The sequence below is a fragment of the Drosophila ficusphila genome, unplaced genomic scaffold (genome assembly GCF_018152265.1).
Source record: "Drosophila ficusphila isolate 14025-0441.05 unplaced genomic scaffold, ASM1815226v1 contig_198, whole genome shotgun sequence".
Taxonomy (NCBI): Eukaryota; Metazoa; Arthropoda; class Insecta; order Diptera; family Drosophilidae; genus Drosophila; species Drosophila ficusphila.
The window spans coordinates 9737704-9764484 of NW_025064092.1; the positions used below are offsets into that span (position 1 = coordinate 9737704).

The window sequence follows — 26781 nt, forward strand, 5'->3', positions numbered from 1 at the left end:
ACAGCACTGATTTAATAAAGAGCTGCGGAAAACATCGATAGGCGCGTAGTTTTCGATATTTTCCATGCAACGTTTCGATATATTGACACTATCGTGAGTGGTTAACCCAGCTCTAAACAAAAGAAAAATTACAAAAAAAAATTTTACAGCAGGACTGCGAGCGATATTTGATTGAATCGTTTGCAGCAGCATTGAAACATCACCGGGAAACCAACTACTGCGCGTTGCCAGTCCGGAGTCACAGTGTTTCCAGCGGATCCGCAGTTTTCCAGTGCCTCCTGCTTGCTGCCCCACCACAGCTTTCCCCTCCCGAAAGAAAAAGCAGAGATTCTGCTTTTTTCATCCAACCATCCGTTCGTTTCCCCCTTTGCAACTTACCCCGCCCCGCCCTGTCCCACGTCCCGTCAAGGCCCCACCCGCAGACCACGCCCCCCGCCCCTAAGGTTTAATCAGCAAACAAACAAACGAAGCAGCGAAAACGGGAAAGAGGCGAAGGGCGGCACGAGCTCCTCCTGTGAGTAATCCGGAAGCTGGAGCAGCAGAAGCGTGGATCCTCATCCAACCGGCGGCTGAGCGATGCAGTATAGGCCACCATGGGTTCGCAGACCTTGGAGATATTGCGCCAAGGCGTGTGGGCCTCGCTGACCGGCGGTTATTTCTACGATCCGCACCAGGGTGTCTTCTGCAATGTGGTGCACCTTTATCTTTGGCTTTACCTGCTCTGCTCGCCCTTTGTGGCCTACCTGGTGAGTAGCTGTCCTCCCGTTTGGAGCCTCTGTGCTCTAATCTTCTACGTATTTGCTTCTTTCAGTACTTTCCGAGCACCTGGTTGACATGGTGCCTGTACTGTGTGATAACCAGCTTGACCATCTTGATGGTGAAGCTGGCCAATCTTGCACTGCACCGGCTGTACGATCGGGCCCAGACAATGTCCGAGGTGAACCTCAAGGGGCAGTTTTTCAAGGTCACCAAAGAGACGGAGCCGCGGCACGATGACGAGGGCGGAATCGAGATGAAGGTCATCCGGCCTGGCGGATCGCGCATCTCCGTCGAGCAGGCCATTAACGAGGCCAGCGAAGAGAACAGCATCATGTCCATCGACAATGTGAACAGTATCATTGGTGAGTTGCAGCTGCAAACGTAGCTTTTCTCGTACTTAATACTTCCGTCGACAGATCTCAAGGTCGATGTGCACCGTAAGAACAGCTCCGAATCCATCGAGCTGATGTTCTACGCCCCCTCCATGCTGTCCGGTGGCAGCCAGCAGGATCAACAATCGCTGGCCGGTTCCGCGAGCGTCAGTAAATCCATTCGCAGTACGGGACCCGGCGGCAATTCCTCCACCAGTGCCGCCGCCCAGGCGGATTTGTTCAACAAGTACCTCACCGTCTATCCGGAGGTTGTGGAGGCGCCCGGCAGCAGTGCGGGCAGTGCCGATGGCGGCAGCAGTGGCGGCGACAGCAGATCCGGCGTGGCAGTGGGTGTTCTCGGCTCGGCGGGAGCGGGGACGGCACCTGTTCAGCACGTCCGAACGGGACACTTGTCGCGCAAGTGTTCCGAGGTCTTTAGCCGTCGACATCGACGGCGTTTGGAGCGCCAAAGTAGCCTGGACACGGCGGCAGCGGCGGCGAGCTCCAGCGGCGAGCACAAGTTGATGCGCAACCAATCAGACACAATAGCCACAGCGGCACCATCCTTCCTGCACTCCCAGCCGACGAATAAGGCGCGCGGCCAGGCCAATCCGCGCCAGCACTTCATAGCCAGCACCCCGTCGGCGGGATTGGGCGGTGGAGATGCCGCCTCCTCCTCGTCCGCCGTCGTGGTCATTGCCCCCGCCTCAAATGCCGCAGCGAATCCAGGACGCTCTTCGCGTCTGCAGCGCCACAGAAGTTCCGAGACGCACGACGAGAGGCTGAAGCACCAGAACCGCGTGGGTCTCTTCCAGCCGATTCTGCAGCTGCCGCATCACAGTGCTGCCAGCAGCATCGGAACGCTGGCGGTGATCGGTGGCGGCGGAGGCAGCGGGGGAGCCAACGACGTGGAGGACATGGAACTGGGACTGGCCAGGAATGCGGGCAGCGGCGGGGTGGCGGACGCTTGCAGCCGCGCACTGCAGTCCTGGATATTGGGTGAGTTTTTCTCACAGGTTTTGGGTTTTTGTGGTATCTTCATAACTTGCCATTGCAGATCCCTATCCGGATGTGTACCTGGAGGACGATAGCTACACCAAATCAGATCTGGGCATCGAGCAGCCGCACCAGCCGACGTTCCGTGCCCAGCATCACCACCATCACCACCACCACCACCACTTGCATCATCATCTGGGCGGAGCGATCATCCGGAAGGATCCCACCAGCACAATGTCTGCACTCCAGCTGGCGGGAGGCGCCCAGCCGGGAGCGGGTGGCTCGGGATCGAGCGGAAGTGGAGCGGCGGGTGGAGGCGGTGGCTCCGCTGCCGCGATGAAGAGACGCAGACATTCCAATGCCACTAGTTACAAGCACGGCTCGGGTCAGGGCAACAAATCCTCTTTGGCGGGCAGCGGCGGCGGCGGAGGCGGCGTGGGCAGGATCGCCGGTGGAGACGCTGGTGGATCAGCGACAGGCAGTGGAACAGCTGGCGGAGTGAGGCGCATCAAGAGCGCCGCCTTGGAGGTGCTCTGCCCGCAGGCCTCGGTGTCCAATCTCAGCCCGCATCCCAATAGCGTGGAGGCGATTTCGGGGCAGCAACAGATGCGAAACCCTCTGCCGCCGCCCAGCAAGAGTCTGGTGCGCAACCAGCACCTGAATTTGTACCCCACCCAGGGTTATGGGGACGCAAATCAGTCCACCGGAGGCGGAGGAGCGCCTGGTGCCGGCAGCACCTGCAGTAGCCTCTTCTTCGGCAGCTCCAGCGCCTGTGGCTCCACAACGGCCCTGATTGAGCCACCCGTCTATCCCATAGTGGAGCACTCGGACGAGAAGGGGGCCCACGAGGAGCACGAAGACCATTGCCTGGGAATTGGCCAGGGCAATGCCGATGATGATGACGAAGTGGACGATGTCCCGGTGAGGCGGAGAACGCGTGCGCTGGGCTGCAGCCAAACGCACTACAGCGCCGAGTCGGATGTGGGCGGATTCCTGGCGGACGACGTCGCCGCAGCGGAAGATGTGTTCAAAGACTTCGACGACAACCTGGAGCACATCCTGAGCGAGCTCCAGCAGACGCACAATCAGCTGGACGACGTGCTGAAAACCCACGATCTGCACCACCACTCGCACATGCAGCACCACCATCAACACCATCAGCACCACAAAGGAGGAGCTCCGGTGGAGGGCACTGGACCCTCGGGAGGCGCCGTGGCCGTCGGCGTGAGTGGCGGCAACGATGACGATGACGAGGAGACGGAGGACAACAACACGGGCTCCCGTTCCCCGCTGCTCAGCGATCGGAATCGCCAGCAGGCAACGCTGCGCGAAATCCAAGCGGACAAGCAACTCCGCCAGGAGCTATCACACCAATCTGGGGCAGTAATCCCCGCCGCCGTGGCACCCGTTCCCATTCGCAGTGAAGCGGACTCGGGCTGCCCGTCCAGCGATTGCGAGCAGGTGAGTGCCAGCTCCAAGGACCAACTGTTGGCGGGCATGGAATCGGAACAGCAGCAGCACCAGCATCAGCATCAGCACCAGCAGCATCAACAGCAATCGCAGCGTTGCCCGCTGGACGAGGAGCAGCCCTGCACCTCGAAGATGGCCGCCAAGAGCCTGGGAGCCATTCCGAAGGTGGTGAAGTACCGCGAAGTGGACGAACTCCGGAGGAGAAGGCGAGGCGGCTCCCCGGCGGATGTGAGCGAGGTTCAAGGCAACGAGTTCTCCTTGGTGAAGCAGTCGAAGCTGGCGTCGCGCAACTCCTCCTCCTCGAACTCGACGCACAGCATCAGCCTGACGGACAGCTTGACGGCGGACATCCACAAGATGCTCTGGCTGATGCACGGCGGGCTGGTGGACGAACGCGGGCGGCCGATCAGTGGCTTCTCGCCGGAGGGCACGCCCATTCCGGCGAACAGCAGCCTCGTGCCGCCGAACATGTCGAGTGCCCACTTCCAGTTCTACCAGGACGCCATCCAGGCGCTCCAGGGTGCCCATCCCACCTCCGGCTCCAGTGTGGAGCACATGACGAACATCGAGCGCGCTCTGGCCCGGGACAAGCTGCGCCTGGACACCAAGTTGATGTGCGAACAGCTGACGGCGGCGGCGGAGGCCAATTCCGGAGTGCGAGGACCCAGCACGTTGACCACCCAGCAGATCCAGCAGATGTACCGACAACAGGTGGACATGCTGATGCGTGGCAGCTCGGGCCCGCGGCTTCCTACCAGCGCCCCCTTCTCCGTGCAGGGACTGATCAATGTCATTCGCAATGAGCGGCAAGTGGCGCGCAGCCAACTGGACGCACTGCAGCAGCTGCGCGACGCGGCAGCCGCGGTGGCGGCCAATGCCAGTGAGGCGGCGTCCGTTTCGGCCTCGGGCATCGGCGGCGGTGGTGCTTCGAGTGGCGGCGGCGGTGGCGTTCTGAGCGCCCTCGGGCTGGCCAACCATCCCAGCAACCAGATCAGCCAGATCAGCCAAATCAGCCAGATGAGCCAGACCATGCTGAACGTGGACGGTCACTTCGCGCCCTACTGCGACTACTGGCGGCCGGCGTGCCTGCTCTCGGCCGCGGAGAAGCCGGCGGCGCCGAAGAGCTTCTACAAGTACCGGTTCAAGTGGTGCGGGCAGGAGCACGAGTTCAAGATCGCCATGGACCGGCTGGAGCTGCTGGCGCTGTTCGATCGGGACCTGCACTGGATGCACGTGCTCCTGGCCAGTCTGCTGTGCACCATGGTGGCCTGCCTGGGCGCGGCGATCCTGCAGCACGACCACTACAAGGACCTGTGCGCCCTGCTCTTCTGTGCGGTGATCGCCGGCGCTCAGTACTCGCTGGTGAAGAGCGTCCAGCCGGATGCGGCGTCGCCGGTCCACGGATTCAACAAGACGGTGGCCTACTCACGGGCCATATACTTCTGCCTCGGTGGAGGCATGCTGCTGCTGCTCAAGCGGTTGGACACGGACTACGGGGAACGACCGCCGGATCCGGTGGTCTTCTTTGGGATGCGTTATGCGCCCGCCGATGTGGTGGCCCTCCTGCTGAACGCGCTGTACATCCTGCTGCTGTGCTTCCCCATCATCTTCTCGGTGGGGCTGTGTCCGCAGATCAACACGTTCCTTATGTACCTGCTGGAGCAGATCGACATGCACGTCTTTGGCGGCAATGCTGCCAGCAGTCTGCTGGGTGAGTCTCCCCTGCCAATGCCATTTCCTTTACCCTCATTTACAATCATTTAATCGCAGGCTCCTTTCTGTGCGTGGTGCGATCGGTGCTGGCCGTAATGCTGCTCTACGGACCCCTCTACGGAGCTCTGGACGAGCACCGCGGCACGCAGTACATCCTGTTCTCGATCTTCTGCGCCATGCTGGTGCCCCTCGGCTACCACCTGTCCCGCTGTGCCAGCGACTTCAGCCACCTGTGGCGCCTCATCAAGACGTGCATCGTGAGCACGTATCGCGACGACGAGGACGAGGACCTCAGCCACGTTCAGCCGGTGGGTGCTGCAGGAACCGGAACGGGAGCTGGCAACAGTACTGCTCTCCAGTTGGCCACCAGCACGCCGAAGCAGCGCACGCAGACGGACTTAAAGGCGGCCGAGCAGGAGCACATCGAGCTGAGTACGCTGGAGAAGCAGCTGGCCGCCGGCGAGGAGCAGCAGGAAAGGGAACGGGAGCAGGCCGAAGATCAACTGGAGTCCGAGCAGGTCCTGCCGCTGCAGCAGAAGCACAGCAAGTCGAAGACCTCCTCGCTGGGCAGCAGCCAGCAAACGCTGGCCAAGACCATCAGCAGCAGCAAGAGGGCCATCACGGCCTCCAGTTCGTGCACCTCCATCGGAGTGGGAGAAGCGGCGGCAGAGAGTGGCGGAGTGCCGTCCACGGAACCAGTGGAGTGCGAGGATCAGGCGGGTGATCTGCTGCCCAGCGAGGAAACGAGCAAGCACGAGTTGGCCGAAGCCTATGACCAGGCGGCCAAAGCTGAGGACTCGGAGGACAAGATCTCCAGCTCATCGGCCACAAATCCAGCGGACATGTCCACACTGACGGCTGGAGCAGGCACTGCCACCATGGACGCCACGCCCGCTTGCCTGGAGGCAGATCCCGATGTCGAAGGAGAAGCGCCCGCCGACGAACACAAACATAACCCGGGAAATCTGGCAACGGGAATGGGAACGGGAACTGGCACCACCGAGGCCAGTGAAAACAGCAGCGGCGGAGGCGGCGGAAACGGGAACGCCAACGGGAGTTCCACGGGCAACGATCTGCCCGATCCGCTGCCGCGCAAACTGCAGGCCACGGTGACCACGCGGCTGAAGAACGACCTGGTGGTGATGACCCTGCTGGCGGTCAGTGTGCTGGGGCTGCACTGCAGCACCGTCTTCACGGCCCTGCAGCCGGACCTCAATGTGGTGCTGTACTCGTTCATCGGCGTCCTCGGCCTCCTGCTGCACTACATCGTGCCGCAGATGAGGAAGCACATGCCGTGGCTGTGCTTCGCCCGTCCCTTGCTGCGGCAGCGGGAGTTCGGCCAGTTCGAGGTGCTCAACGCCCCGAAGATCATGTGGTTCGAGAAGCTCTACATCTACCTGAGTGTCCTGGAGCGGAACGTGCTCTTCCCCCTGCTGGCCATCTCCTCGCTGACGGCGGACTCGCAGCTGATCGTGACCAAGTTCGGCCTGCCCTGGGGCACCCTCATCGTGGCCATCTGCGCCCTGAAGTGTGAGTCATCCCGTACTACTTAAAGATTGATTCCCATTTGTATATCTCCCTCTCCCTCACTTTCATGCTAGCTTATTTATTTATTAATACGTTTATTTGAGGTTTAAACTTTCCATTCTAACTCAAATCTTCCCCTTTGATTTACCAGTTGTGAGGAACGCATACTCCGATCCAACCAACCAGTACCTGATAATCATTTTTACGGTCTTGCTGTTCCGAATCGACTTTGCCATGGCCACAGAGACCTTCATCATTGACTACTTCTTCGTGTCGCTGGCCTTTCGCAAGTGCTGTGACTTCCTGCTGAAGGTGAGAACATACAATCCCAAAACCTGCAATCCTAAAATAACTAAAACATCTTCTGGATCAGCTGCAATTCATTGTGACGTACATTGCGCCCTGGCAAATAACTTGGGGCTCCGCCTTCCACGCCTTCGCCCAGCCATTCAGCGTGCCCCACTCGGCGATGCTGTTCCTGCAGGCGGGCATCTCCGCCATACTCTCGACCCCGCTGAATCCCTTCCTGGGCAGCGCCATCTTCCTCACCTCGTACGTGCGTCCCATCAAATTCTGGGAACGGGACTACAACACGCGGCGCATCGATCACTCGAACACGCGGCTGAGTTCGCAGCTGGAAAGGGACTTGGGTGCAGATGACAACAACCTGAACAGCATATTCTACGAGCACCTGACCCGCTCTCTGCAGCACTCGCTGTGCGGGGATCTCCTGATGGGTCGCTGGGGCAACGTCAACCAGGGAGATTGCTTCGGTAAGCTGACTTAACTTGATGATCTTTCTGGATTTAACACTGATACTTGCTGCAGTTCTTGCCTCCGATGATCTCAACTGCTTGGTGCACATCATTGAGCTGGGCAACGGACTGTGCACGTTCCAGATGCGCGGACTCGAGTTCCGCGGCACCTACTGCCAGCAGCGCGAGGTGGAGGCCATCACCGAGGATGTGGAGGACAACGACGGCTGCTGCTGCTGCGATCCGGGCCATCTGCCCCGTCTGCTCAGTGCCAACGCCATGTTCTCCACCCGCTGGCTGGCCTGGCAGGTCGTGGCCGCCCAGTATGTCATCGAGGGATACTCCATTTCGGACAACCTGGCCAGCGCCACGCTCCAGGTGTTTGAGTACCGCAAAGTGCTCATCACCTACTACATAAAGGTGAGTTCTCTTTTCGATCATCCCTCAATATCGAAAGCTAATTCAAATGCTATTCCATCAGAGCATCATCTACTATGTGGTGAAGAACCCCAAGCTGGAACAGTGGCTGGCCTCCGGTCCCATCCAGGACGCACTGCAGCACACGCTGGGCCGCCAGTTCGTCGACTTGGATCCCATTTTCAACTTCAACCTGGACGAGGACTTTGACTTCCGAGCCGTGGGCATCACGCGCTCCAGTTTCTGCTACGTGTACCTCAAGTGGATTAACTACTGTGTGGACATGCGCCGGGATGCCGCCACCATGGGATCAGCAGCACCACCCAGCCAACCATCGGCGGCTCAAGGAGGCGCATCCTCCGCACCCGCGACGGCTTCAGCAGCAGCTGCTCCACCGCAGCCGCCGGTTACGCCGGCCCACAATGATTCGAAGAGCACGCCGAATCTCTCTTCGCACGGTGGCTCAGCTGGTCCGACTTCCGGCCAGTCCAAGTCACAGTCGCAGCAGCAGCTGCGCCGCCCGCAGAAGAGCGGAGGTGGTGCTCAGGACAGCGGCGCAGCCGTGGGAGCAGGAGGCGCCGGAGTCGGAGGCGCCACTGGGGGCACCGGAGGAGGAGGACCGGGAACCATTGGCGGAGATCCGCAGCTGAGCAGCTCGCACAGTTTTGCGAACATATCGCGGCAAACGTCGGAAAGCGCGCCCGGCTTGGGTGGCTATGTCACCTACATGGATCAGAACGTGTTCGTAAAGCTGGCCAAGAGCAGCACGGCGACGGGAGCGCCGGGAGCCGGCACTGGAGCGGGCGTGGGGGCTGCCACCGGCCGAAAGGAGAGCCAGGAGAAGCCGGCACTGCGGCTCAAGTTGGCCAGCGTGGGCAAGGACGCCCCGCTGGTCTCCCTCTGCCTGGCGCTGGGCCTCCTGGCCCGGCGATCGCTGGCCACCGCCTCGCACAGTTCGCTGACCGGCGTGGAGTTCTTCCTGCACGGCCTGCACGCCCTGTTCAAGGGCGACTTCCGGATCACCTCGCCGCGCGACGAATGGGTCTTCGCCGACATGGAGCTGCTGCACTCGGTGGTGGCGCCGGCGGTCAAGATGGCGCTCAAGCTGCAGCAGGATCACATCACCAATCCGGACGAGTTCCTCGATCCGCATTCGCTGTACGAGGCGATCGATAACTGCTCCAACGAGCTGGTCATCTCGCACGAGGCCGATCCAGTGTGGCGCAGTGCAGTGCTGCGCGGAGCTCCGAATCTGCTGGCCCTGCGCCACGTGATGGAGGACGGCTCGGATGAGTACCGCATCATCCGGCTGACGAAGCGCTGCCTCAGCTTCCGGGTGATCAAGCTGAACCGCGAATGCGTCCGCGGTCTGTGGGCGGGGCAGCAGCAGGAGCTGATCTACCTGCGCAATCGGAATCCGGAGCGCGGGAGCATCCAGAACGCCAAGCAGGCGCTGCGCAACATCATCAACTCCAGCTGCGATCAGCCGATTGGCTACCCCATCTACGTGTCTCCGCTGACCACCTCCTATGCGGACACGAATGCCCAGCTGTGCGAGGTGATTGGCGGCGCCATCACGCTGGACACCATACGGCACACGGTGCTCGGCTGGTGGCATCGCATCCGGGAGCGCTGCCGCCAGGGCTGCAGCTCGGGATCGGCCCTGGAACCGCATCCGGGCTCGGGACCCGTGCAGCTGGGCGCCTGCAACTTCGGCAGCGGTGGCAGCGTCGTCGGAGCCGTGTCCACGGCCACGGGAGTGGGCGCCTCGGCGGGATCTGGTCTGGGTGTGACGGCACCCGGCACGGCAAGCAGCACCGGCGGCGAATCCGGTGACCTGGCGCCCGTCTTCATCTCGGCCCCGCTCTACAACACGCTCACCGTGAACAGTTACTACAGCGTGCGGCCGGGAAACGTTCCGGGCGGAGCCATTCCCGGCAACCTGGGCGGCAGCTACGTGAGCGACAGCCTGGCGGTGGTGCGCGGCGGCCTGGCCGTGATGCCCGTGAAACCCACCTCGACGACGTTGATCGCCGGACTGCTGAACAGAGAGCGGGATCAGGAAATCCCGGGCGCTGCTGTCGGAGGCGGAGGAGGAAGCGGAGGAGGAGCAGGGGCCAGTCGGGCCACCAGCAGTGGCGGAGTGCGCAGTCGAAGCCAACTGCACCAGCAGATCGGCAGCAGTCGGGGCCGAGATCACGAGCGCAGGGCCACGTTGCCCATTGCCAGCGGTGGCGGTGGCGGTGGAGCGGGCGGAGAGTCGGGAAAGGATCACCTGGCCACGCCGCAGACCCAAGTGGAGCACGAACCCAGTCCGCGCAGCACCAAGCTGTCTTCCTCATCGGGCAGCTTGGGTCTTGGCATGGGCGTCGGGCTGGGCAACATCATCACCACGCCCGGAGAGTATCCCCGCAAGACCAAGGGACCCATTTGCCTGACCTCCGTCGAAACGGCGGGAATGAGTGCATCGACGGCGGAAGGAGGAAAGCCCGCGGGATCGGGCACAGGAGCAGCAATCGGAGGCGGAGGCGGAGGTGCAGGCGGAGGTGGCGTCATCCGAAAGCCGCGCATCGAGATCTTCAAGAAAGTGATCATAGTTGATGACTCGGGGGTAAGTGGAGATATGAAATTCAAAATCACGGGGAAAAATACGAATTCGGCAAGCCGAATTTTCAAGAACCCTTGCAGTTATATCACTAAATTGTTTTTAAATTTAATATTTAAATATTCGTTAAATTGCCTGTAAGTTCGCGTGAAAAGTTCAGTGGGAAAGCAGATTGTTTGTCTTTGTGTAGAAAAAAGAAATTTGCTTGAAATTCAATTTGAACCAAAGTAGACACCGCACACTGCAAGGGTAACATCAAGTAACCAGTAACCAGTAACCAGGCTAATAATCATGAATCCCGAGCAGATCTACGACTGCCTGGACATCATCGATGCCGTCGTGTGGCCCAGCGAACGGATGCGCAACAACGGTGGCCGCTTGTCCTGGAAGGACTGGGAGCCGAGTGCCGGAATGGTCGGCCATGTGGTGCACTGCTGGACGCCCAACCACAAGGATGTGCGCTTCCGCTCGCACGTCAATCGCTACGTGTACCTCGTGGAGATCGGTGACCACTACGTGCCCGTGGAGGAGTTGGGTCTGCGGGAGTACAACCAGATCATGGGCAGCACCGAGGACATGGCCAACTCGCGTCGCAGTTCCATCCAGCGCGAGTTCCACGAGTACAACATGCAGCTCAAGCTGGCGGGCCTCACTCCGATTATCGGCGGCGGCGGCGACGTTGGATCCTCGACGACGACGACAACAGCAACGGGCAGTGGAACTTCCAAGTCGTACAAGGCCAAGATTCGAGCGGTGAGCAGCAGCAGCTCCGAGGACGAGGACACGTCCTCCACGCGCTCCATACCCTTGCCACGCGACGATCCCGGCGACCTGACGAACTTCACCAGGCTGGTGAGCATGTGGAAGGAGATCATATCGGACAATAACAAGCGCAGGTTCTACGATATCGGCGAGCTGTCGCCGGAGTTGCTCCAGAAGCTGGACGACGCAGTGCAGCAACAGCAGCAGACCGATCCTCCCGCCGAGGAAGTGCAGGTGGAGGAGGAGGAGAAGGAGATGGAGAAGGAGGCCAAAGATACAGCCAAAGTCACTGCCAACGAAGATGAAGATAGGCTCAAAGAAATGCAAGACAAATGGGAATTGGAATCGGTATCGGAATCGGACTCGAAAAAGGAAAAGGAAAGGGAGGCGGGGCAGGATGACGAAGACGCCCTGGAAGACGCCGAGGAGCAGTCGCCGTTGGAGGAGGTTACCGTTTCCGAGCCCGAGAACCAACCAGCTCCGCCAACACCGCCGCCCAGTCCCGTTCATCCAGTCCAGGCCAGCTGCACATCCAGTGAAAGTGCCAGTGAGAGTCCGAGTGCGAGTGCAAGTGCAAGTGGAAGTGGAAGTGCCAGTACCAGTGCCAACTCGCCCAGCTCCCCCTTGCACAGCCGGGAAGAGGAAGAGGAGGCAGTCGGGGCGGACGAAGAGAAGCCAGCAGTGGACACACCCGAACAGGCCACCGAGGAGGAGCCCCTCAGCGATGGAAACGACGAAAGCGAGACGGGAACAACGGTTTAAATAGGGAGGATCTACCTGAGGGACAGACCTACCTTCACATAGATTTGCATTTGTTTGCCAAGCAAACACCGACAAAGGCGTGGATGCAACACCCAGTACCCAGTTCGACATGGAAAATGGAAATGGACACGGACACAATCTTGTAATACATATCAGCAAAGAGCAGGGATAGAGGATAGAGAACGATTCTACAGACGACGACGATCCTGCTCCGGGCTTCCGCACTGTGTGTCCATTTGCCTGGGTGGTGCCACAATCCGAACACCGATCCTGGCCAGAAACAAACGTGTAACAAACAACAAATGAAAACACTTCCAAGAAATCAAAGTAAAGTTTTTAAAACGACTGCGTTTAGTGTATGCATAGGAATTAGGAGAAAACTACAATAATTCAGACAAACAAACAAAAACAAAAAAACAAAAAACAAAACAAACAAAAAAAGATGAAAAAGAATTCAATTTTTAGTATTAATGGAAAGTTATAGATCATACTCAATATATAGGAAAAAAGAGCGCAAATCGAGATAAAGATAAAGATTCTGGGATGGGAGATCATAAGATAAATATCTAACTAATTGTTGTAACTTGCGAATTGTATAATACGAAAACGGAAAACGGAAAACCAAATGCTTCTCAAACATTACCTATTTTGTTCTTTCTCCTCTTGCTAGCCAATGCAGAAATATTAAGCAAACCTAAAGAATTTATAAATGTATATTTAACGGAAATTAGTTTAAAGTTAATGTTAATGAGCCCCACACAAACACAAACACACACACACATACAGACAGATAGACACAAAACATACCAAAATTGATTGTTGAAGAGTACACAAAGGATACAAAATAAACCCGCATTAAATTAGCCTAAGCGATAAGAGAACTTCGGACAGGATTCAAGTTACAAAACTAAGATATTACATACAATTCCTAGATAATTAAGAGGATGATGAGGATGAGGATAAGGATAAGGACAAGGATGAGGATGAGGATGAGGACGAGGAGGATCAAGTGGAATGACGACATGTAAAGCTCTCACGTTGCCTTAATATATTAGACTGATTTTTTCTACACACACATTTGTAGACGTATGTATGGATGAGATGAGATTCGAGGAGTCCCAGCCACAGCAACTGTCTGTCTGGGAAGGAGGAGGAGCTGCAGCAAAACGGAGTCCTAATCCCGATCCCAACTAGCGATTTACATGTACATAAACAAAATATAAACAAATAGGGAAGAGCGAAGCTAACCGAACAAAGCTACAGCTACAGTTTTTGTCGGCCAATCCGAATCCGATCGTTCCGTTCCGTTCGATGCGTATATAACCAAGGCATATAAGTACTACCCACTATATAGCCACATGCCCAATTAGCCAAATCTCTCATAAATACAAGTGCAAGTGTAATGCTAATTTCTCACCAACAGCAGATGGATTGTATTAAACTTACGATGAATAACCAAGAGAGAAAACCAACAGACAACAAACAAACTAAACAAATACAAAATACAATGAATATTGATTATTTCTATGTACATATATGGATTGTATTAAACATTTATCGAAACTTAGCTGTTAACAAAAACATTTTTATTCCCCCTCAATCCACTCCATTTTTTAGTTCCATTTAAAACAAATTTCATATTTATATTATACATAAAGAATTATATAAATATATATCAATTAAATAAATAATAAATGAAACTTGTTATACAAAAAAGAGTTGACCCCGCTGTTTCACTAGATTTGTTTGTTTGGAGTTCTGGTTACTTCTTATCCTTATCAACTGGTGGCCACAAGGGACTCAATTCGCTGAGGGCCACGTCGTAGAGCAAGTTCTGGTACTCCTCCAAAAGGACTAGCAAGACGGAAGGATAAGTTATTATGGAATCTTTGGAAGACAGTGATATGTACTCACAGTGCGGATCGCGTGTCCACTGGTCGAGCAGTGCCTGGCGACTGTGGATCTGCTTGGTGATGAGAGCTCGCTTGAAGCGCAGCACCTTGTCGTTCATGCTGGACCAGCTCTTAATTACGGAGGCGGGCGTGGACTTCAGTTTGCCGCGAAAATCAGCCAGCTTGGAGCATACTTGTCCCTCCAGCAGGAACATGCCAAAGTAACTGCAAATCCAAAAAGGTATTAACCACTTGAATCGAAGTCGGATCTTCTGGAGACTCACCAGCAGGCCTTCTCGCTGAGCGGCATTTCAACCTCGCCGAGCGGCAGCTCCCATCCCGACTTGCCGAACGTGGCATCCACGTGGCAATATATCTTCCCAGAAGCCTTATCAAACCTGGGCGCGGGATCTTCGCGCACTTCACGGATGTTGCAAAGCAAGGGAGCATACAGAAGCAGCCACTCCGGTTCGATGGCAGTGATGCCGCGGATGAACATCTTCGTGGAGTCACCGTTCTGCAGCTCGTACGCCTCCTGGTAGATGACCCACTCGGGTGCCTTTTGGCGCAACACCGAGGACACGTGCAGGAAAGCCGGCTCCTCCATGTCGGCGCAGTGATAGGCGTACTTAAGCCGTCTCCGTTCCTCCTTGTCGGCAATGTCGGCGAGCGGCACCTTCCTGGCCACCCGGTCGCCCATGCCGGCCAATAGAATTTGCCGCAGAAACCGCGCCTGGGCGTCCGTGGGTGGCTTCAGTTCGGGATCCACGCCCAGCTCCACATCGCTCACATTCAGATTGATCTCGTTGGTCAGCTGGACGCGCAGCTTGCGCACCTCGCTCACCGCCTTCTGTCGCAACCCATTCGTGGCACAAAACTCCGGCAAGCGGCCCTGTGACCCGGCGTATTCCGCTGCTCCCACGGCGCGCAGCAAGACCATGGGATCGCCGAGCAGCTGGTAGTTGCCACTGGCCGCCCAGCTCTGGCGTTTCCGATGGAATCGATTCGCCCCGGGCGCCACATCCTCGTCCCTCTGCACCCCCGTCTCGATGAGCACTTCCTGGACGGAGAGAGCGGCCACCAGGCAGACTGTGTAGGGCAGCAGGTTTTGCTGGTGGGACAGGGCCAGCATCTTGCCAAAACGCGGGGCCACCGGAAACCGGGAGATCACGTGGCCCAAACGTGTGACGGCCGGGGGTAAGTCAGTTTTCTCCGACTTGTTGGCGCTGGCCTCGAGGGCACCCAGTACGGTCAGGCGATGCTCGGCGGCCTGCAGCTGCACCTGATCCGGCGGTGAGGGAAAGGGGAAGTGCACCACGCGATCGATGCCCATGCAGCGCATCTGCAGCATCAGATCCTCGACGGGCTTCTTCTGGATGTCCGGCTGCGAGAAGTCCTCGAAGCAGTCATTGTACACGGCACTAGAGTAGAGGCGATAGCAATGGCCGGCACTGATGCGACCCGCTCGTCCAGCTCGCTGATCCGCCGAAGCCTTGGACGTGTAGGTCACCACAAAGGCGCTCACACCGGTCAGTTTGTCGTAGAGCCGGGTCTTCTGGCGACCGCAGTCTACCACGTATTTGATGTGCGGAATGGTGAGCGAGGTTTCGGCCACATTGGTGCTGACCACGCACAGGCGACAGCCTTCGGGAACAGGTTGAAAGATGCGGTTCTGCTTCTCCGAGGAGAGCAGCGAGTAGAGGGGCAGGACCCAGAGGGGTTGTCTTTGGCCAGAGGCCATATCCGACTCGCCTTCCAGGCCCATTTCCTCGTCGTCTTCTTGCTCCTCCTCGTCATCCAAGCCCTCGTCCCCATCCTGCTGCTCGTGCATGTCGGCTTCGGTGTCATCGCCTGGCAGTTTGTAGTCGTCCAGATTGATTTTGGGCAGAGCGATCTGGGCCAGGAACTTCTTTTTGGACTTGCGGATGTTGCGGATCACACGCTTCATGTCGAACTCCAGCTCCTTGGGATCCTGCGTGGTTTCTGTTTCATCCTGCTTTGTTTCCTCCTTCTCAGCCTGCACCTCCTTAACCGTCTCCGCCGACTCCTTGGCTGGCGGGCGATATGGAAACATGCGTCGCAGCTTGCGAACCAGTTGATTGACTTCTTGCTGGCCGGTGACAAATATCAAGATGCCACCCTCTGGCAGCTGGTTGTGGATCTTCAGCGTCTTGCGATAGGCCTCCGCCACGTAGTCGTCGGGCGTGCGCTTCTGGAAATGAATGGTAACCGGAAACTGACGCGCCTCTACTTTGAGCAATGGTGGTGGAACCTTAAATAAACGTGTATTCTCTGTAAAATCGGTTACCCGCAATGTGGCGGACATAATAATCAACTTCAGCGGTTGGCCACGTTTGTGTCGCAAGGGGACAATCCTCGAGAGCAGGCCCACCAATATATCTGTGTAGACGCTTCGTTCGTGAGCTTCGTCCAGGATGATCACCGAGTACTTGCTGAGCAGGAAGTCGGTTTCGATCTCCTTGAGCAGCACACCATCGGTCATGAATTTGATGCGCGTGGCCGGGGTCACGTTTCCCTCAAACCGAATAAGGTAGGACACTTCGCTCTCCGGCAGATTCATCTCGTGAGCCACGCGCTTGGACATGGCAATTGCAGCCACTCGACGCGGCTCCGTCACACCGATCATTTTGTGTTGGGCGTAGCCCGCCTCGTAGAGGAACTGCGGCAACTGGGTGGTCTTTCCGGAGCCAGTTTCACCGGCCACGATCACAATGGGATTCTCGTTGATTGTTTCCATGACCTGCTGCTCCTCAGCGAGGATCGGCAGGCGGAGACGGGACTCTTGGACCTCCGGTGAGCGGTGCACAGGTACGTAGACGGTTTGATGAATGCACGCGGGTGGAGTGGGCTGCGGCTTTTGCTTTTGCTTGGGCTGTTCCACTTCGACTTTGGGTTGAGCAACAGTAATTGGTGCAGGTATGGCAGCGGGAGCGGGTTGAATTGGTGGCTCGTCATCCGAGGAGTCCTCGTCATCGTCCCCGTCATCGTCTTCCTCCAAGCTGACCACATTCGGATTCTTGCGCTTGGCCTCCAGTTCGTCTTCCTCTTCCGCGAGCAACTTGCGTTTGGAACCTTTGATGGCATTCACACGGGGACCTGAGCCAGAACTCTTTTCTGCCAGAACTTGAACTTGACGCTCCTTCTTTTTGGCCAGATACTCGTCGAGAGTGGGTAAACGCTTTAGGCCCACCGTTTGCACTTGGCTGATGGATGTGTATTGCTGTAACTCCGCCTCAGGGATTTGAACGGCGGCCAAATTGTCTAAAAGTTGAGCGCGCTAAAATATACAAAATTTGGGTAAAACATGGAATCATTTGCAATCTCCGAAAGAAACGTACGCCCTCCTTTTTCTTTTTCTTGTCCACAATGGCCTGCAGATGCTTGCGCTGCTTCTTAGTGAGAATCTTCGTGTGCTGCACCTTATCCACTTTGATTTTGGTGGCCCGCTTCTCAGAAGGAAGGACCAAGGCGTTAGCCTCATCGTACCCCGTCTGACTTCCACCAGCCACTGCCTCCACATCGATGTGAATCTAATTGGAAACGGCAAAAGGTGAGTTCGTATCTCATAGATAGGCAATTAAATTGTAATATCCGTACCTTCTTTACCGCCGAGTTGTCAATTAGAGTCTGCGGATTCTGCCGCGCCTTGGCATTGTGAACTTTCTTGCCCATTTTTACTTTATTAATAGTATTAACAAAGTAATAATATTATCAAGTTTTAAACAACAAACATTTGGTTCAAATCAAGTCACACGTGCAGCAGCCGATAGACACCTTGTCGATAACAGCATGGGCGATACTTCACTAAATATGCAATGCCATTGATTTATAATTTTGATTCACTATATTATTAACTATCGTAGAAAATCTGGTTACTAGAGCAGATCAGCTTGCAATTTTTTAAACAAATATTGGTGAAATAGCACAATTTATTTTAATAACATATTCCAACTTTAACTTATAAATTATCGATGGCACCTGCGGGCAACTATCGTTTTCGGGGATAGTGCCATCGCTGGTTTGACAGCACTGGAATCGGATCGTATTTTTTCCAAAAAAAACTTTTCATAATAAAAAAAAGCGTGTGTTGTTTAGTTTTTGATCGATTTTCGTGTGCCGCTCCCAATTAGTTGGCTTTCCTTGAGTGTTAGATACGATCTATTTTCCTTAAGTTGATTTGTGCTCCTTGCAATGGTGTCCAATAATCAATTCCAGCAGAACCGGGCCATGCAGTCGCAGCAGCAACTGCACCAGCAGCAGCAGTATCAGCAGTACTCGCCGCAGCAGCAGCAGCAAAATACGCAGCAGCGCAACAACCACAATAGCAATAATAATAATCTTAATAATAGTAACAATAATCCCCGTGCTGCAGCAGCTCCTTATAGAAAACCCTTTCGCCCAGGCAACAACAATAATTCCAGTCCAGGAGGCAATGGCAATGCTAATGGCAATGGGAATGGAAACAATGGCAACGGCAACAATGGCAACCAGATGATGTTCTCCTCCAGTCAAATGCCCAGCGACCCGCTGTACATTGACTTTAATAATCCTTCTCCAGGCAACAAACAAAATCAAGGAGACGGATTAAAGAAGAAGCCACTGAAGGGCATTAAGCAACAGTATCCCAATTCCAATCAGCTGCAGGGCAAGATGAACAACCAGAATAACAACAAGCAGATGAACCAGCAGCAGCCACCCTTTAACAATCAGATGAACGGAGGCGGTTGGCAGAGTTATCCTAATAACAATCCCAACCTGAATCGTGGCTTTAATGGGTTCCAGCGTGGACCGCCACCAAACAGACCGCCCGGACGCCACATGATGGGTCCACCGATGGGTCCCATGGGCCCAGGACCCGGACCCCGTGGCCCCGGACCAATAGGAGGCCCCGGTGGGCCTTATCCGCAGATGCCTTTCCAGCCACCGATGCCCGGGATGCGTGGGCCGCCCATGCCGCCCATGGGTGGGCCACCGCCGCCACCACCGCCACATTTTATGCGCCGCAATGGTCCCGGACCGGGTCCCATGATGGGTGGCCCACCGCCGATGCACATGATGGGTCCCCGAATGCCGCCGCGTGGCATGCCACCGGGTCCTTTCGGGCCGATGAACATGAACGGCGGCCGGATAATGAAGCCGAACCCCAAGCTGATCAAACAGGCAGTGAAGGGAAAGAGCAGCATCAAGACGCTGAAGAACCTGATCAACCAGTATCCTATCGACAAGCCCTGGGTCACGGATGAGATTCGTGCCGAGCACGCCAAGAAGACGGACATCGAGAATCGGTTAAAGGGCCACAAGGACGACGAACTCTTTGCCCAGTACAAAGGACAGCGGGACAAGTTTGTGGGGCTCTACGAGGCGGCGAGGGAGGAGTATCTGAAGCAGGAGGCCGCTAGCGTCAAGGCCAAGGTAAGCACTGCACCCCCTGAGCGATCCCTAGAATCCCCTCTTTTTATCGCTCCCCTCGGAATAGGAGTCACATGAAATAGTAACCCTTCAGGGATGCACATCGATTTCGGGTAAAGTTTCGGTTCAAACTGAAATCGATTTGCAACCTCGATTCCGTAACCCCCAACCCAGTCCCACTTTGTTGCGTTTCCCAGGTAGGAGGAAAAAGGTATAATGAAGCAGAGCGAGGAAGTGAACTGCAACCTGCTGCACTTCTCCCGGCCATTTGGCTATCCTGGAGTTTTGAGGGCCAGGTTGCGTTCGCTTCGACTTGCACCTTCGGTTCCCTTGGCACAATTCCAAATCCGCAAAAGAGAAAATAAACGTTTTAATATCTAAAATCCAACAAAAAAATATTTATATACATTAATAAAGAACATATTTTCTAAACTATTTAAAGTTGGAATCAATAACTTTACATTATTTTAGTAACTTAACAAATTCTTTACAAATCAAGCCTCAGAACTCAAAACTTTCACACTCACTTTTATATTTTTTAATTATCCATCAGATAGATTCAATATAATTTTGACTAAGTGAGAACAAGTTTTGTTGTTCAAAAAAAAACTATGCAAAGTCAACGATAGTAAAAGATTTTTATTTTAAATTAAATTAAATAAAATAGCAAACTGCTTGTGAAAACAAGAATAGATCTGAGAGCTCCTTTACACACTGAAAAAACAGCGCTTTCAAAACTCGTTGGCAATACTCGTATTTCTTTTGCAGGATGCCAAGTCAGACAAAGACAAAAACGCAAATTCAAATCAGTGCGCCGCCCCTAAGGCTGAAGGCGCTAAAGATGCAACAATTCCAAATCCCTAGGCAGCCAATGCAACCGAAACCGAATACCGAATCGAATCAAATCGAATCGAATCGAACCGAATCAAGATCAGGCGACACACAGAACAGAACCTAAAACTAAAGCTAAAACGTAAAACAGAAATAGCTATTCAAAACTAAAACTAGAAACTAAAATACAGAGAAAGCCAGCAAGAGCAAGAGTCTGACAATTGAAGACGTATTGAACTCAAGACCCCGACTCGACATCGGATATATATACACACTCCTTCTCCGGAGGAGGTGCTTTTGTCATACGTTGCTTTTGCGACTGAGAACTGAGCTTAGTAACGATAATGTTAAAACAAAAACAAAACAGACCCCAGCGATGATTATGTGGGATAATTATATTGATCAAGATTAATATATATTGATTATTCTTACCTATTTCTAACGATGATTGTTAATTGTGAACGTAACGTAAATTAGAGTATTGTAATGTAACCGTAACGTAATAGTTTCCTTATTCAAAGAACAGCTTTTTCTTCAATTCTAAGCTGCTGCAATATCAATTATTTGTACACAACATTATACATATACCCCTAGCTACATATGCATATATATTGATATATATAATTAATATTTAATATTCGCTGCCCGAGTGCTCGAAACGCAGAATTATTGTATCAGAGAGTCCGCACTCCGAGCACCCGGGCAAAAAATCACTCTGTAAGCCTTTGATTACACCACTTGATTGTATTTTTAAATTAATTCTTAAAAACTACAAATTAAGATCACTGTGAACGTGTTCTCGATGGCGTGCATCTACGGATTTGTTTTTGTGTTCTTTTCCCTGACCCTTGACCCCTCACCGTGACCCAATTCCCCTCATCCCCATACTGTTTGTAGACTAATAATGCTCTAGATAGTGAGGACCTAGATCAACCTGACAAGTAACCTTAAAGCAGCCCCAATAAGTGGAATTGTAGCAAGTAATTGTTAAATTTATAAAATAGCAGCAATTCCTAAAACCATTAAGTGAAAACACTTACTTAGCAATAATATCCTGGCCTTAAAATCAAAATAATAAGGATTTAAGCACAGTTTCGGTCCTCATTGAAAGCCTTCTGATTAAAGTTAATAAAACTGATTTAACGCCTTTAATATGTCAACAATTTGAATACAAATCAGTTAACATCAAACCCTCAATTAGCAACTTAACAGATTTCAAAACCAGCAGAGTATTTATAAGGCACAATTTACTCCGGGCAAAGATTTAATTGGATTTATTGTAGAATTCATAGATTCAGTGAGGAAACACTAAACCCTCAGGTAGCTAAAAACAAGCCACAATGGTAAATAGGGAATATTAAGACTAAATATTTAAGCACATGGCACTTTGACCTTGCTTGTCAGGTGTTGTGGGCTCGACCGTAAGTTGATAACCCATAGATGACTCCCCGATTCCCCCAAAAGAACGAAGAATACTGCAGAATAAAGAGAGATTTTCAACAAAACCAAAAGGCCCAGCGTCAACTTTTACTTAAGTGGGGATCATTATTGACGGCCTATGTTTATTTTCCCAGCCACTTAGCCAAAAGTTGGGCCAACATTTCGTGTAATAGCGCAATCACAGATAATCGTCGGAGTATAAAAGCTGAAGGATTACCTCGGTCACCTTAAAAGGTAAGAAGAATCATGGCAGTGCAAGACGAAATTCAACTGGACACCCATAGAGCTCTCTTTTACCACTGGCGGGTTTGGGAGCTTACTGGCCTGATGCGACCACCAGGGGTTTCCCGCTTGAGCTACCTGGTGTACTCCATTGCGATCAATTTGGTGGTCACCTTGTTGTTTCCCCTGAGTCTGATCGCCAACCTGTTGTTCACCACCAATTTGGCCGGAATGTGCGAGAATCTGACCATTACCATCACGGATGTTGTGGCCAACTTGAAATTTGTCAACGTGTACCACGTGCGGAAGCAGCTTCATGAAATCCGAACGCTCCTGCGGCAAATGGATCTGAGGGCCACGCAAGTGGGAGATCCCGAGGAACTGTCCGCTTTGAGGAGGGAAGTGGAGATCGCACAGGGCAGCTTTCTGACCTTTGCAAGGATCTTTGTTTTTGGCACCTTGTTGAGCTGCATTCGGTTGATCATTCGTCCTGATCGGGAGCTTCTGTATCCGGCTTGGTTCGGCATCGACTGGCGCAATTCGACGCGAAGCTATGTTCTGATTAACATCTACCAGCTCTTCGCTTTGGTGGCACAGGCCGTCCAGAACTGCGCCAGCGACTCGTATCCTCCGGCGTTTCTCTGCCTGCTCACGGGTCACATGCGTGCCTTGGAGCTGAGGGTGCGGCGCATCGGCTTTGGGCCAGATTTGAGCAAGGAGGAGGTGTACGAGGAGCTGATCGAGTGCATTCGAGATCTGATGCGCGTGCATCGGCTGAGGGAGATCATCCAGCACATCCTTTCGGTGGCCTGCATGGCCCAGTTCGCCTGCTCCGCCGCCGTTCAGTGCACCGTGACCATGCACTTCTTGTACATGGCGGCTGACCACGAACTGACCGCCATGATTATCTCCATTGTCTTCTTCACGGCCGTCACCTTGGAGGTGTTGGTCATCTGTTACTTTGGCGACAGGATGCGAACGCAAAGCGAAGCTTTGTGCGATGCCTTTTACGCCTGCAATTGGGTTGAACAGCTGCCCAAATTCAAGCGGGCTCTTCACTTCACGCTGGCCAGAACCCAGAGGCCATCGCTCATCTTTGCCGGCAACTACATCCCCCTCTCCCTGGAGACCTTTGAGCAGGTGGGGAATAACATACTTATAACATTTATATGTATAACATATCTGCTTCATTGCAGGTCATGCGGTTCACCTACTCTGTTTTTACGCTTCTGCTACGCGCCAAGTAATTTTGATTGCCTGGTGCTTGAAACGAAATCCGTATATTTCGAATTAATCTTAACTAATATTTATCTTTCATTAATATAAATTTCTTTAGGATTCTTTTTTATTCATATATTTATAACAATAATAATAATTATAGCAAATATTATAATTATAATAATATTAAAACATATAAAAGTATAATATATAATAATAATATAAAATAATATATTATAACAATACTGCATTTTATTTTATTTAATATGTAGTTGCATTACAAGATTCTTATATTTATAGTGTTAATAATTCTTTTACAAATTACATATTTAGTTTTGAGAATATGTATATATATTTTTATAAGGTTTTTTTAAATAGGAAATAAGCGCGAAAAGAGATGTCAGCATCCACAAACACAATAAATAATTATTTTTTCTAAATCAACACATACAAAGAAAAAAGCAATGTCTTCTGATTTGGGAATAATTAAATGGGGGAATTAATCTAAAAAAATTTCATGGAGCAATTTTGTCTATTCGGGCAGCCAAATTGGCAGTTTCTGAAAACGAAATACCAGGCGAACATAAATGCCTAGAAGGTGGCTGCACTAACTGACGAACGAGCGTAGCCGAGACTCGAACTATTTCCTTTTTGGTGAGTTACACCAGCCACCGCATGATCAAATGGTTTGAAACTTGGCTGTTTTGACCACCCAGAGGGCGTGGTTTGAAACTCGACTACGTTGTGGCTGATGTTACTCACCAAAAAGGAAATAGTTCGAGTCTCGACTATTGCACGTTCGTCAGTTAGTGCAGCCACCTTCTAGGCATTTATGTTCGCCTGGTATTTCGATTTCAGAAATCTGCCAGTTTGGCTGTCCAAATGGACAATGCTCGCCGGGGTTCCGTTTCCTTCGACCGAATTCGAGTATTTTAGACAAATTCAAGAAGTCTTCCAAAAATGCCAATAAATTAACCAAAATTATTTCATTTCTTTTTAATTTCCGTCAATAATTTTATTCCATAATAAATATTGGGTAAGTTCCTTATAAATATTTTTTACATTAATAGAATATTATAATAAGCATTAAACTAAATAAATTCCCACTGCAATAATGTATTTATTTCCAAGCTGCCAGGACTCCAGGAAGGCCATGTCGCTTAGGTTCAAGCTGCTCACGTTGATACATTCAAAGCATCCTCCCAATAAATTTTAAAGAAATTAATATAAACATACATAAGCATCATGGTGTGTTACTATTTAATTGTTTCCTTTTTACAATATAAGGTGATTGTAATGCGAAATGGAATAGCTTTCTGCGGATCAGTCACCGGCATCCGTCGTCCCTGCTGGTGTAGGACTTGCTGCATTTGCTGGGTCGGATTCAATGACTGGAGCGGGCACTTCGTCCTCCGTAACGTCTTTCTGTTTTTTCCACATCTTGGCGGCGGCCAGCAGCTTGAGATTGGGCCGCGCCATCTCGTCCTCGGGGAATATGTAGTCGAAGACCTCCTCCCATCCCTCCTCTACGCCATCGTCCGAGACGATCTTCTGCCGCTTCTTGATGCGTCGCGGCATCTTGTCCATAACCTTTTGCAGAGCCTGTGAATCGGATGCGTCACGTTCGAAGTCACGCCACGCCTCCAGGAGCAGCACACGCGACTCCTTGTCACCCAGCTGGCGAAGCATATCGTTGGCCCGCTCGTAAATCCTCCTGGCCAGCCGCACGTTCAGCTCCGCATCCTGTCCGCTGTCGCCGTGGTTAAGGCCCATCTCGAATTTGGCGAACGACATCCAAACCTTCACGTGCTGCGTGCGTTCGAGAAGTCGCTCGTACAGCTGCCTGGCCAGTTCCGTTTCGCCGAGGGCCACCTCAAAGTCGATGTACGCTTTCCACAGCAACTCCGGCATATCCAGTCGCGACTGATGCACGGCCAGCTCGAAAATGGCACGCGCACGCTCTGTGTCGCCCAATAGGTTCTCAAGCTCTGCGAATTTCATCCAGGTGACACAATTCTCCGGACCAAACTCCAGAAATTTTTCATACAGCAGGCGGCAACGCTCGAACTCTCGCAGCTGAATCTCTAGGTCAATGTATCCCCTAAAGAGTTTGTCCCGGGGGCACATGCCAATAGCAAGACCAAGAGCTTTGCGAGCCCGCTGCAGCTCCTTGCAGCGGATCTCGAACTGGGCGTACAGCAGCCAAAGCTTGCTAAAGGTGAACTGTTTGTGTGGTATCAGCTCGAGGCAGGTCTTGTAGATCTGCCTCGTTCGGTCCGCATCCTCCGCTTCGAGTTCTTCGTACAGAGCGTAGTTGATCCACAGGTAAATATAGCGCCGCCAGAAGTTCTTTTCGTTTGCCGGTGGCACATTGGAGATGGCTCGTTCGTAGGTCTCGCGAATCTGATCGCGCTCGCCCTCCGCTTCGATCAAGCGCAGATAATCGAACCAGGCATCGTAGTTGGTGGGATTGGCTGACACCTCCTGCTCATACTGGTACTTGCGTTTGGACACAATGACATCCTCGATGCCCGCCCGATCGCCATACTTCTTCTCATGTATCGTGTACGCCTTGAACAGCTCTTGTGTGCGTTCCTTGGGCAGGTGATCCAATGCGTACTTGTAGATAATGCGCGCCCGATCGTGCTCCTTCTGACCCTCCTCAAAACGAGCGAAGGCGATGAACAGCCGCTCCTCGATGTACTCGTCCCCGAAGAACTCCACAGCACGTTCAAAAACACGCCGCGCGCCATGGATAAAGCCATGTGACTCCTCGAAGCGGGCAAACTTAATCCAGTTCTTCACATCCGGATGCACATAGACGAAACGCTCGTAGACCTCACGAGCCCGATCGATCTCCTTGTAGCGCAGCTCGAAGTTGACGTACGTTTGCCAGGCCTGCTCCTCCGGTTGCCATTCCATCCAGCGCTCGAACACCTGACGCGCGCCGGCTACGTTTTCCAGCATCTCCTCCATGTAGGTGTACTTGTACCAAAATTGATTAACCCGCGGCATGATGGTGACTGCGCGATCCCAGAGATTGCGGGCATGGTTCACCTGCTTGTTCTTCATCTCCATCTCGGCATACTTTAGCCAGAGGGTAACATTGCGGTGCTCATTATCCAGGGCTCGTTCCCAAATGGAGCGAGCTCGCTGGATCTCCTGCTGCTGCTCCTCCCATTGGGCGTACTTTATCCAATGGCTGACTACCATGCGGTTCTTGCGGAGATTGTCCTCAAACGTCTTGCGCTTTCGCTGCTGGTAGTCGGCCAACTCGGCGGGATCGGAGATCTTTTGCTTGGGCGGCGGCGGCAGGATCTCCAAATCGCGCTCCTTTGCCTCACGGAGCAGTTGCTCTGCCGTAATTTGCACCTCCGCCGGCGCCTTATTCTTTACCTGGTGGTGGTGAAATTTAACATTAATTGCCTGCTACCAAGGTTTGCATTTTGTTTTATACTCACCTTCGCCACCTTGGGCATCTTTTGTGGCCGCTCCATTTTTAAACTCCGGCTTATTAACAGTAAATCGCTACGAACTAAAATAAATCGCAAACAAATAATGCCAAAGTGTTGTGTTGGCGATGTGAGTCTTTCGATAGTCGAATTGGTATC

The 26781-nt window shown here is 53.1% G+C and overlaps 5 protein-coding genes across 6 annotated transcripts; 3 read left to right on the plus strand and 2 right to left on the minus strand.

The window, feature by feature from the left end:
* The first annotated feature begins 101 nt into the window (after positions 1-101).
* Positions 102-13640, plus strand: LOC108091311 (protein pecanex). Its single transcript, XM_017190434.2, has 10 exons — positions 102-746; positions 812-1121; positions 1176-2129; positions 2188-5307; positions 5367-6839; positions 6988-7148; positions 7210-7609; positions 7665-8011; positions 8073-10619; positions 10920-13640. Exons 1-10 carry the CDS (start codon positions 594-596, stop codon positions 12135-12137), a joined length of 10683 nt encoding a protein of 3560 aa, XP_017045923.1. The 5' UTR covers positions 102-593; the 3' UTR covers positions 12138-13640.
* LOC108091312 (probable ATP-dependent RNA helicase kurz) lies at positions 13537-17816 on the minus strand. The gene is made up of 5 exons (XM_017190436.1): positions 17648-17816; positions 17389-17580; positions 14314-17327; positions 14052-14254; positions 13537-13991 (listed from the first exon to the last, which is right to left on the minus strand). The coding sequence occupies exons 1-5, from the start codon at positions 17720-17722 to the stop codon at positions 13900-13902; spliced, it is 3576 nt and encodes a 1191-aa protein (XP_017045925.1). The 5' UTR covers positions 17723-17816; the 3' UTR covers positions 13537-13899.
* A 237-nt stretch (positions 17817-18053) lies between these two features.
* LOC108091340 (DNA-binding protein K10) lies at positions 18054-21999 on the plus strand. Of its 2 annotated transcripts, none has more exons than XM_017190488.1 (2): positions 18054-19462; positions 21865-21999. In XM_017190488.1, exons 1-2 carry the CDS (start codon positions 18242-18244, stop codon positions 21898-21900), a joined length of 1257 nt encoding a protein of 418 aa, XP_017045977.1. In that variant the 5' UTR covers positions 18054-18241; the 3' UTR covers positions 21901-21999. The 2 variants fall into 2 exon arrangements, with proteins under 2 accessions (XP_017045977.1, XP_017045976.1); XM_017190487.2 differs by lacking the exon at positions 21865-21999 and adding an exon at positions 20228-21037.
* Positions 21977-23283, plus strand: LOC108091341 (odorant receptor 2a). Its single transcript, XM_017190489.2, has 2 exons — positions 21977-23092; positions 23149-23283. Exons 1-2 carry the CDS (start codon positions 21977-21979, stop codon positions 23197-23199), a joined length of 1167 nt encoding a protein of 388 aa, XP_017045978.1. The 3' UTR covers positions 23200-23283.
* Positions 23284-24407: 1124 nt separating this feature from the next.
* On the minus strand, positions 24408-26768 carry LOC108091331 (protein crooked neck). Its single transcript, XM_017190473.2, has 2 exons — positions 26632-26768; positions 24408-26566 (listed from the first exon to the last, which is right to left on the minus strand). The coding sequence occupies exons 1-2, from the start codon at positions 26665-26667 to the stop codon at positions 24494-24496; spliced, it is 2109 nt and encodes a 702-aa protein (XP_017045962.1). The 5' UTR covers positions 26668-26768; the 3' UTR covers positions 24408-24493.
* Positions 26769-26781: the final 13 nt, after the last annotated feature.

What these genes read in the sequence shown, in the direction of transcription:
- LOC108091311 (XM_017190434.2), top strand. Translation starts at nt 594, where the DNA reads ATGGGTTCGCAGACCTTGGAGATATTGCGCCAAGGCGTGTGGGCCTCG. An exon ending in CGCCCTTTGTGGCCTACCTG is followed by an intron (nt 747 to 811) that starts GTGAGTAGCTGT and finishes TGCTTCTTTCAG; the next exon opens with TACTTTCCGAGCACCTGGTT. An exon ending in GCTGTGACTTCCTGCTGAAG is followed by an intron (nt 7,149 to 7,209) that starts GTGAGAACATAC and finishes CTTCTGGATCAG; the next exon opens with CTGCAATTCATTGTGACGTA.
- LOC108091312 (XM_017190436.1), bottom strand. Translation starts at nt 17,722, where the DNA reads ATGGGCAAGAAAGTTCACAATGCCAAGGCGCGGCAGAATCCGCAGACT. An exon ending in ACAACTCGGCGGTAAAGAAG is followed by an intron (nt 17,581 to 17,647) that starts GTACGGATATTA and finishes GTTTCCAATTAG; the next exon opens with ATTCACATCGATGTGGAGGC. An exon ending in CTCAGCGAGAAGGCCTGCTG is followed by an intron (nt 14,255 to 14,313) that starts GTGAGTCTCCAG and finishes TTGGATTTGCAG; the next exon opens with TTACTTTGGCATGTTCCTGC.
- LOC108091340 (XM_017190487.2), top strand. Translation starts at nt 18,242, where the DNA reads ATGGTGTCCAATAATCAATTCCAGCAGAACCGGGCCATGCAGTCGCAG. An exon ending in CCGCTAGCGTCAAGGCCAAG is followed by an intron (nt 19,463 to 20,227) that starts GTAAGCACTGCA and finishes TTTCTTTTGCAG; the next exon opens with GATGCCAAGTCAGACAAAGA.
- LOC108091341 (XM_017190489.2), top strand. Translation starts at nt 21,977, where the DNA reads ATGGCAGTGCAAGACGAAATTCAACTGGACACCCATAGAGCTCTCTTT. An exon ending in CCCTGGAGACCTTTGAGCAG is followed by an intron (nt 23,093 to 23,148) that starts GTGGGGAATAAC and finishes GCTTCATTGCAG; the next exon opens with GTCATGCGGTTCACCTACTC.
- LOC108091331 (XM_017190473.2), bottom strand. Translation starts at nt 26,667, where the DNA reads ATGGAGCGGCCACAAAAGATGCCCAAGGTGGCGAAG. An exon ending in AGATGCCCAAGGTGGCGAAG is followed by an intron (nt 26,567 to 26,631) that starts GTGAGTATAAAA and finishes CACCACCACCAG; the next exon opens with GTAAAGAATAAGGCGCCGGC.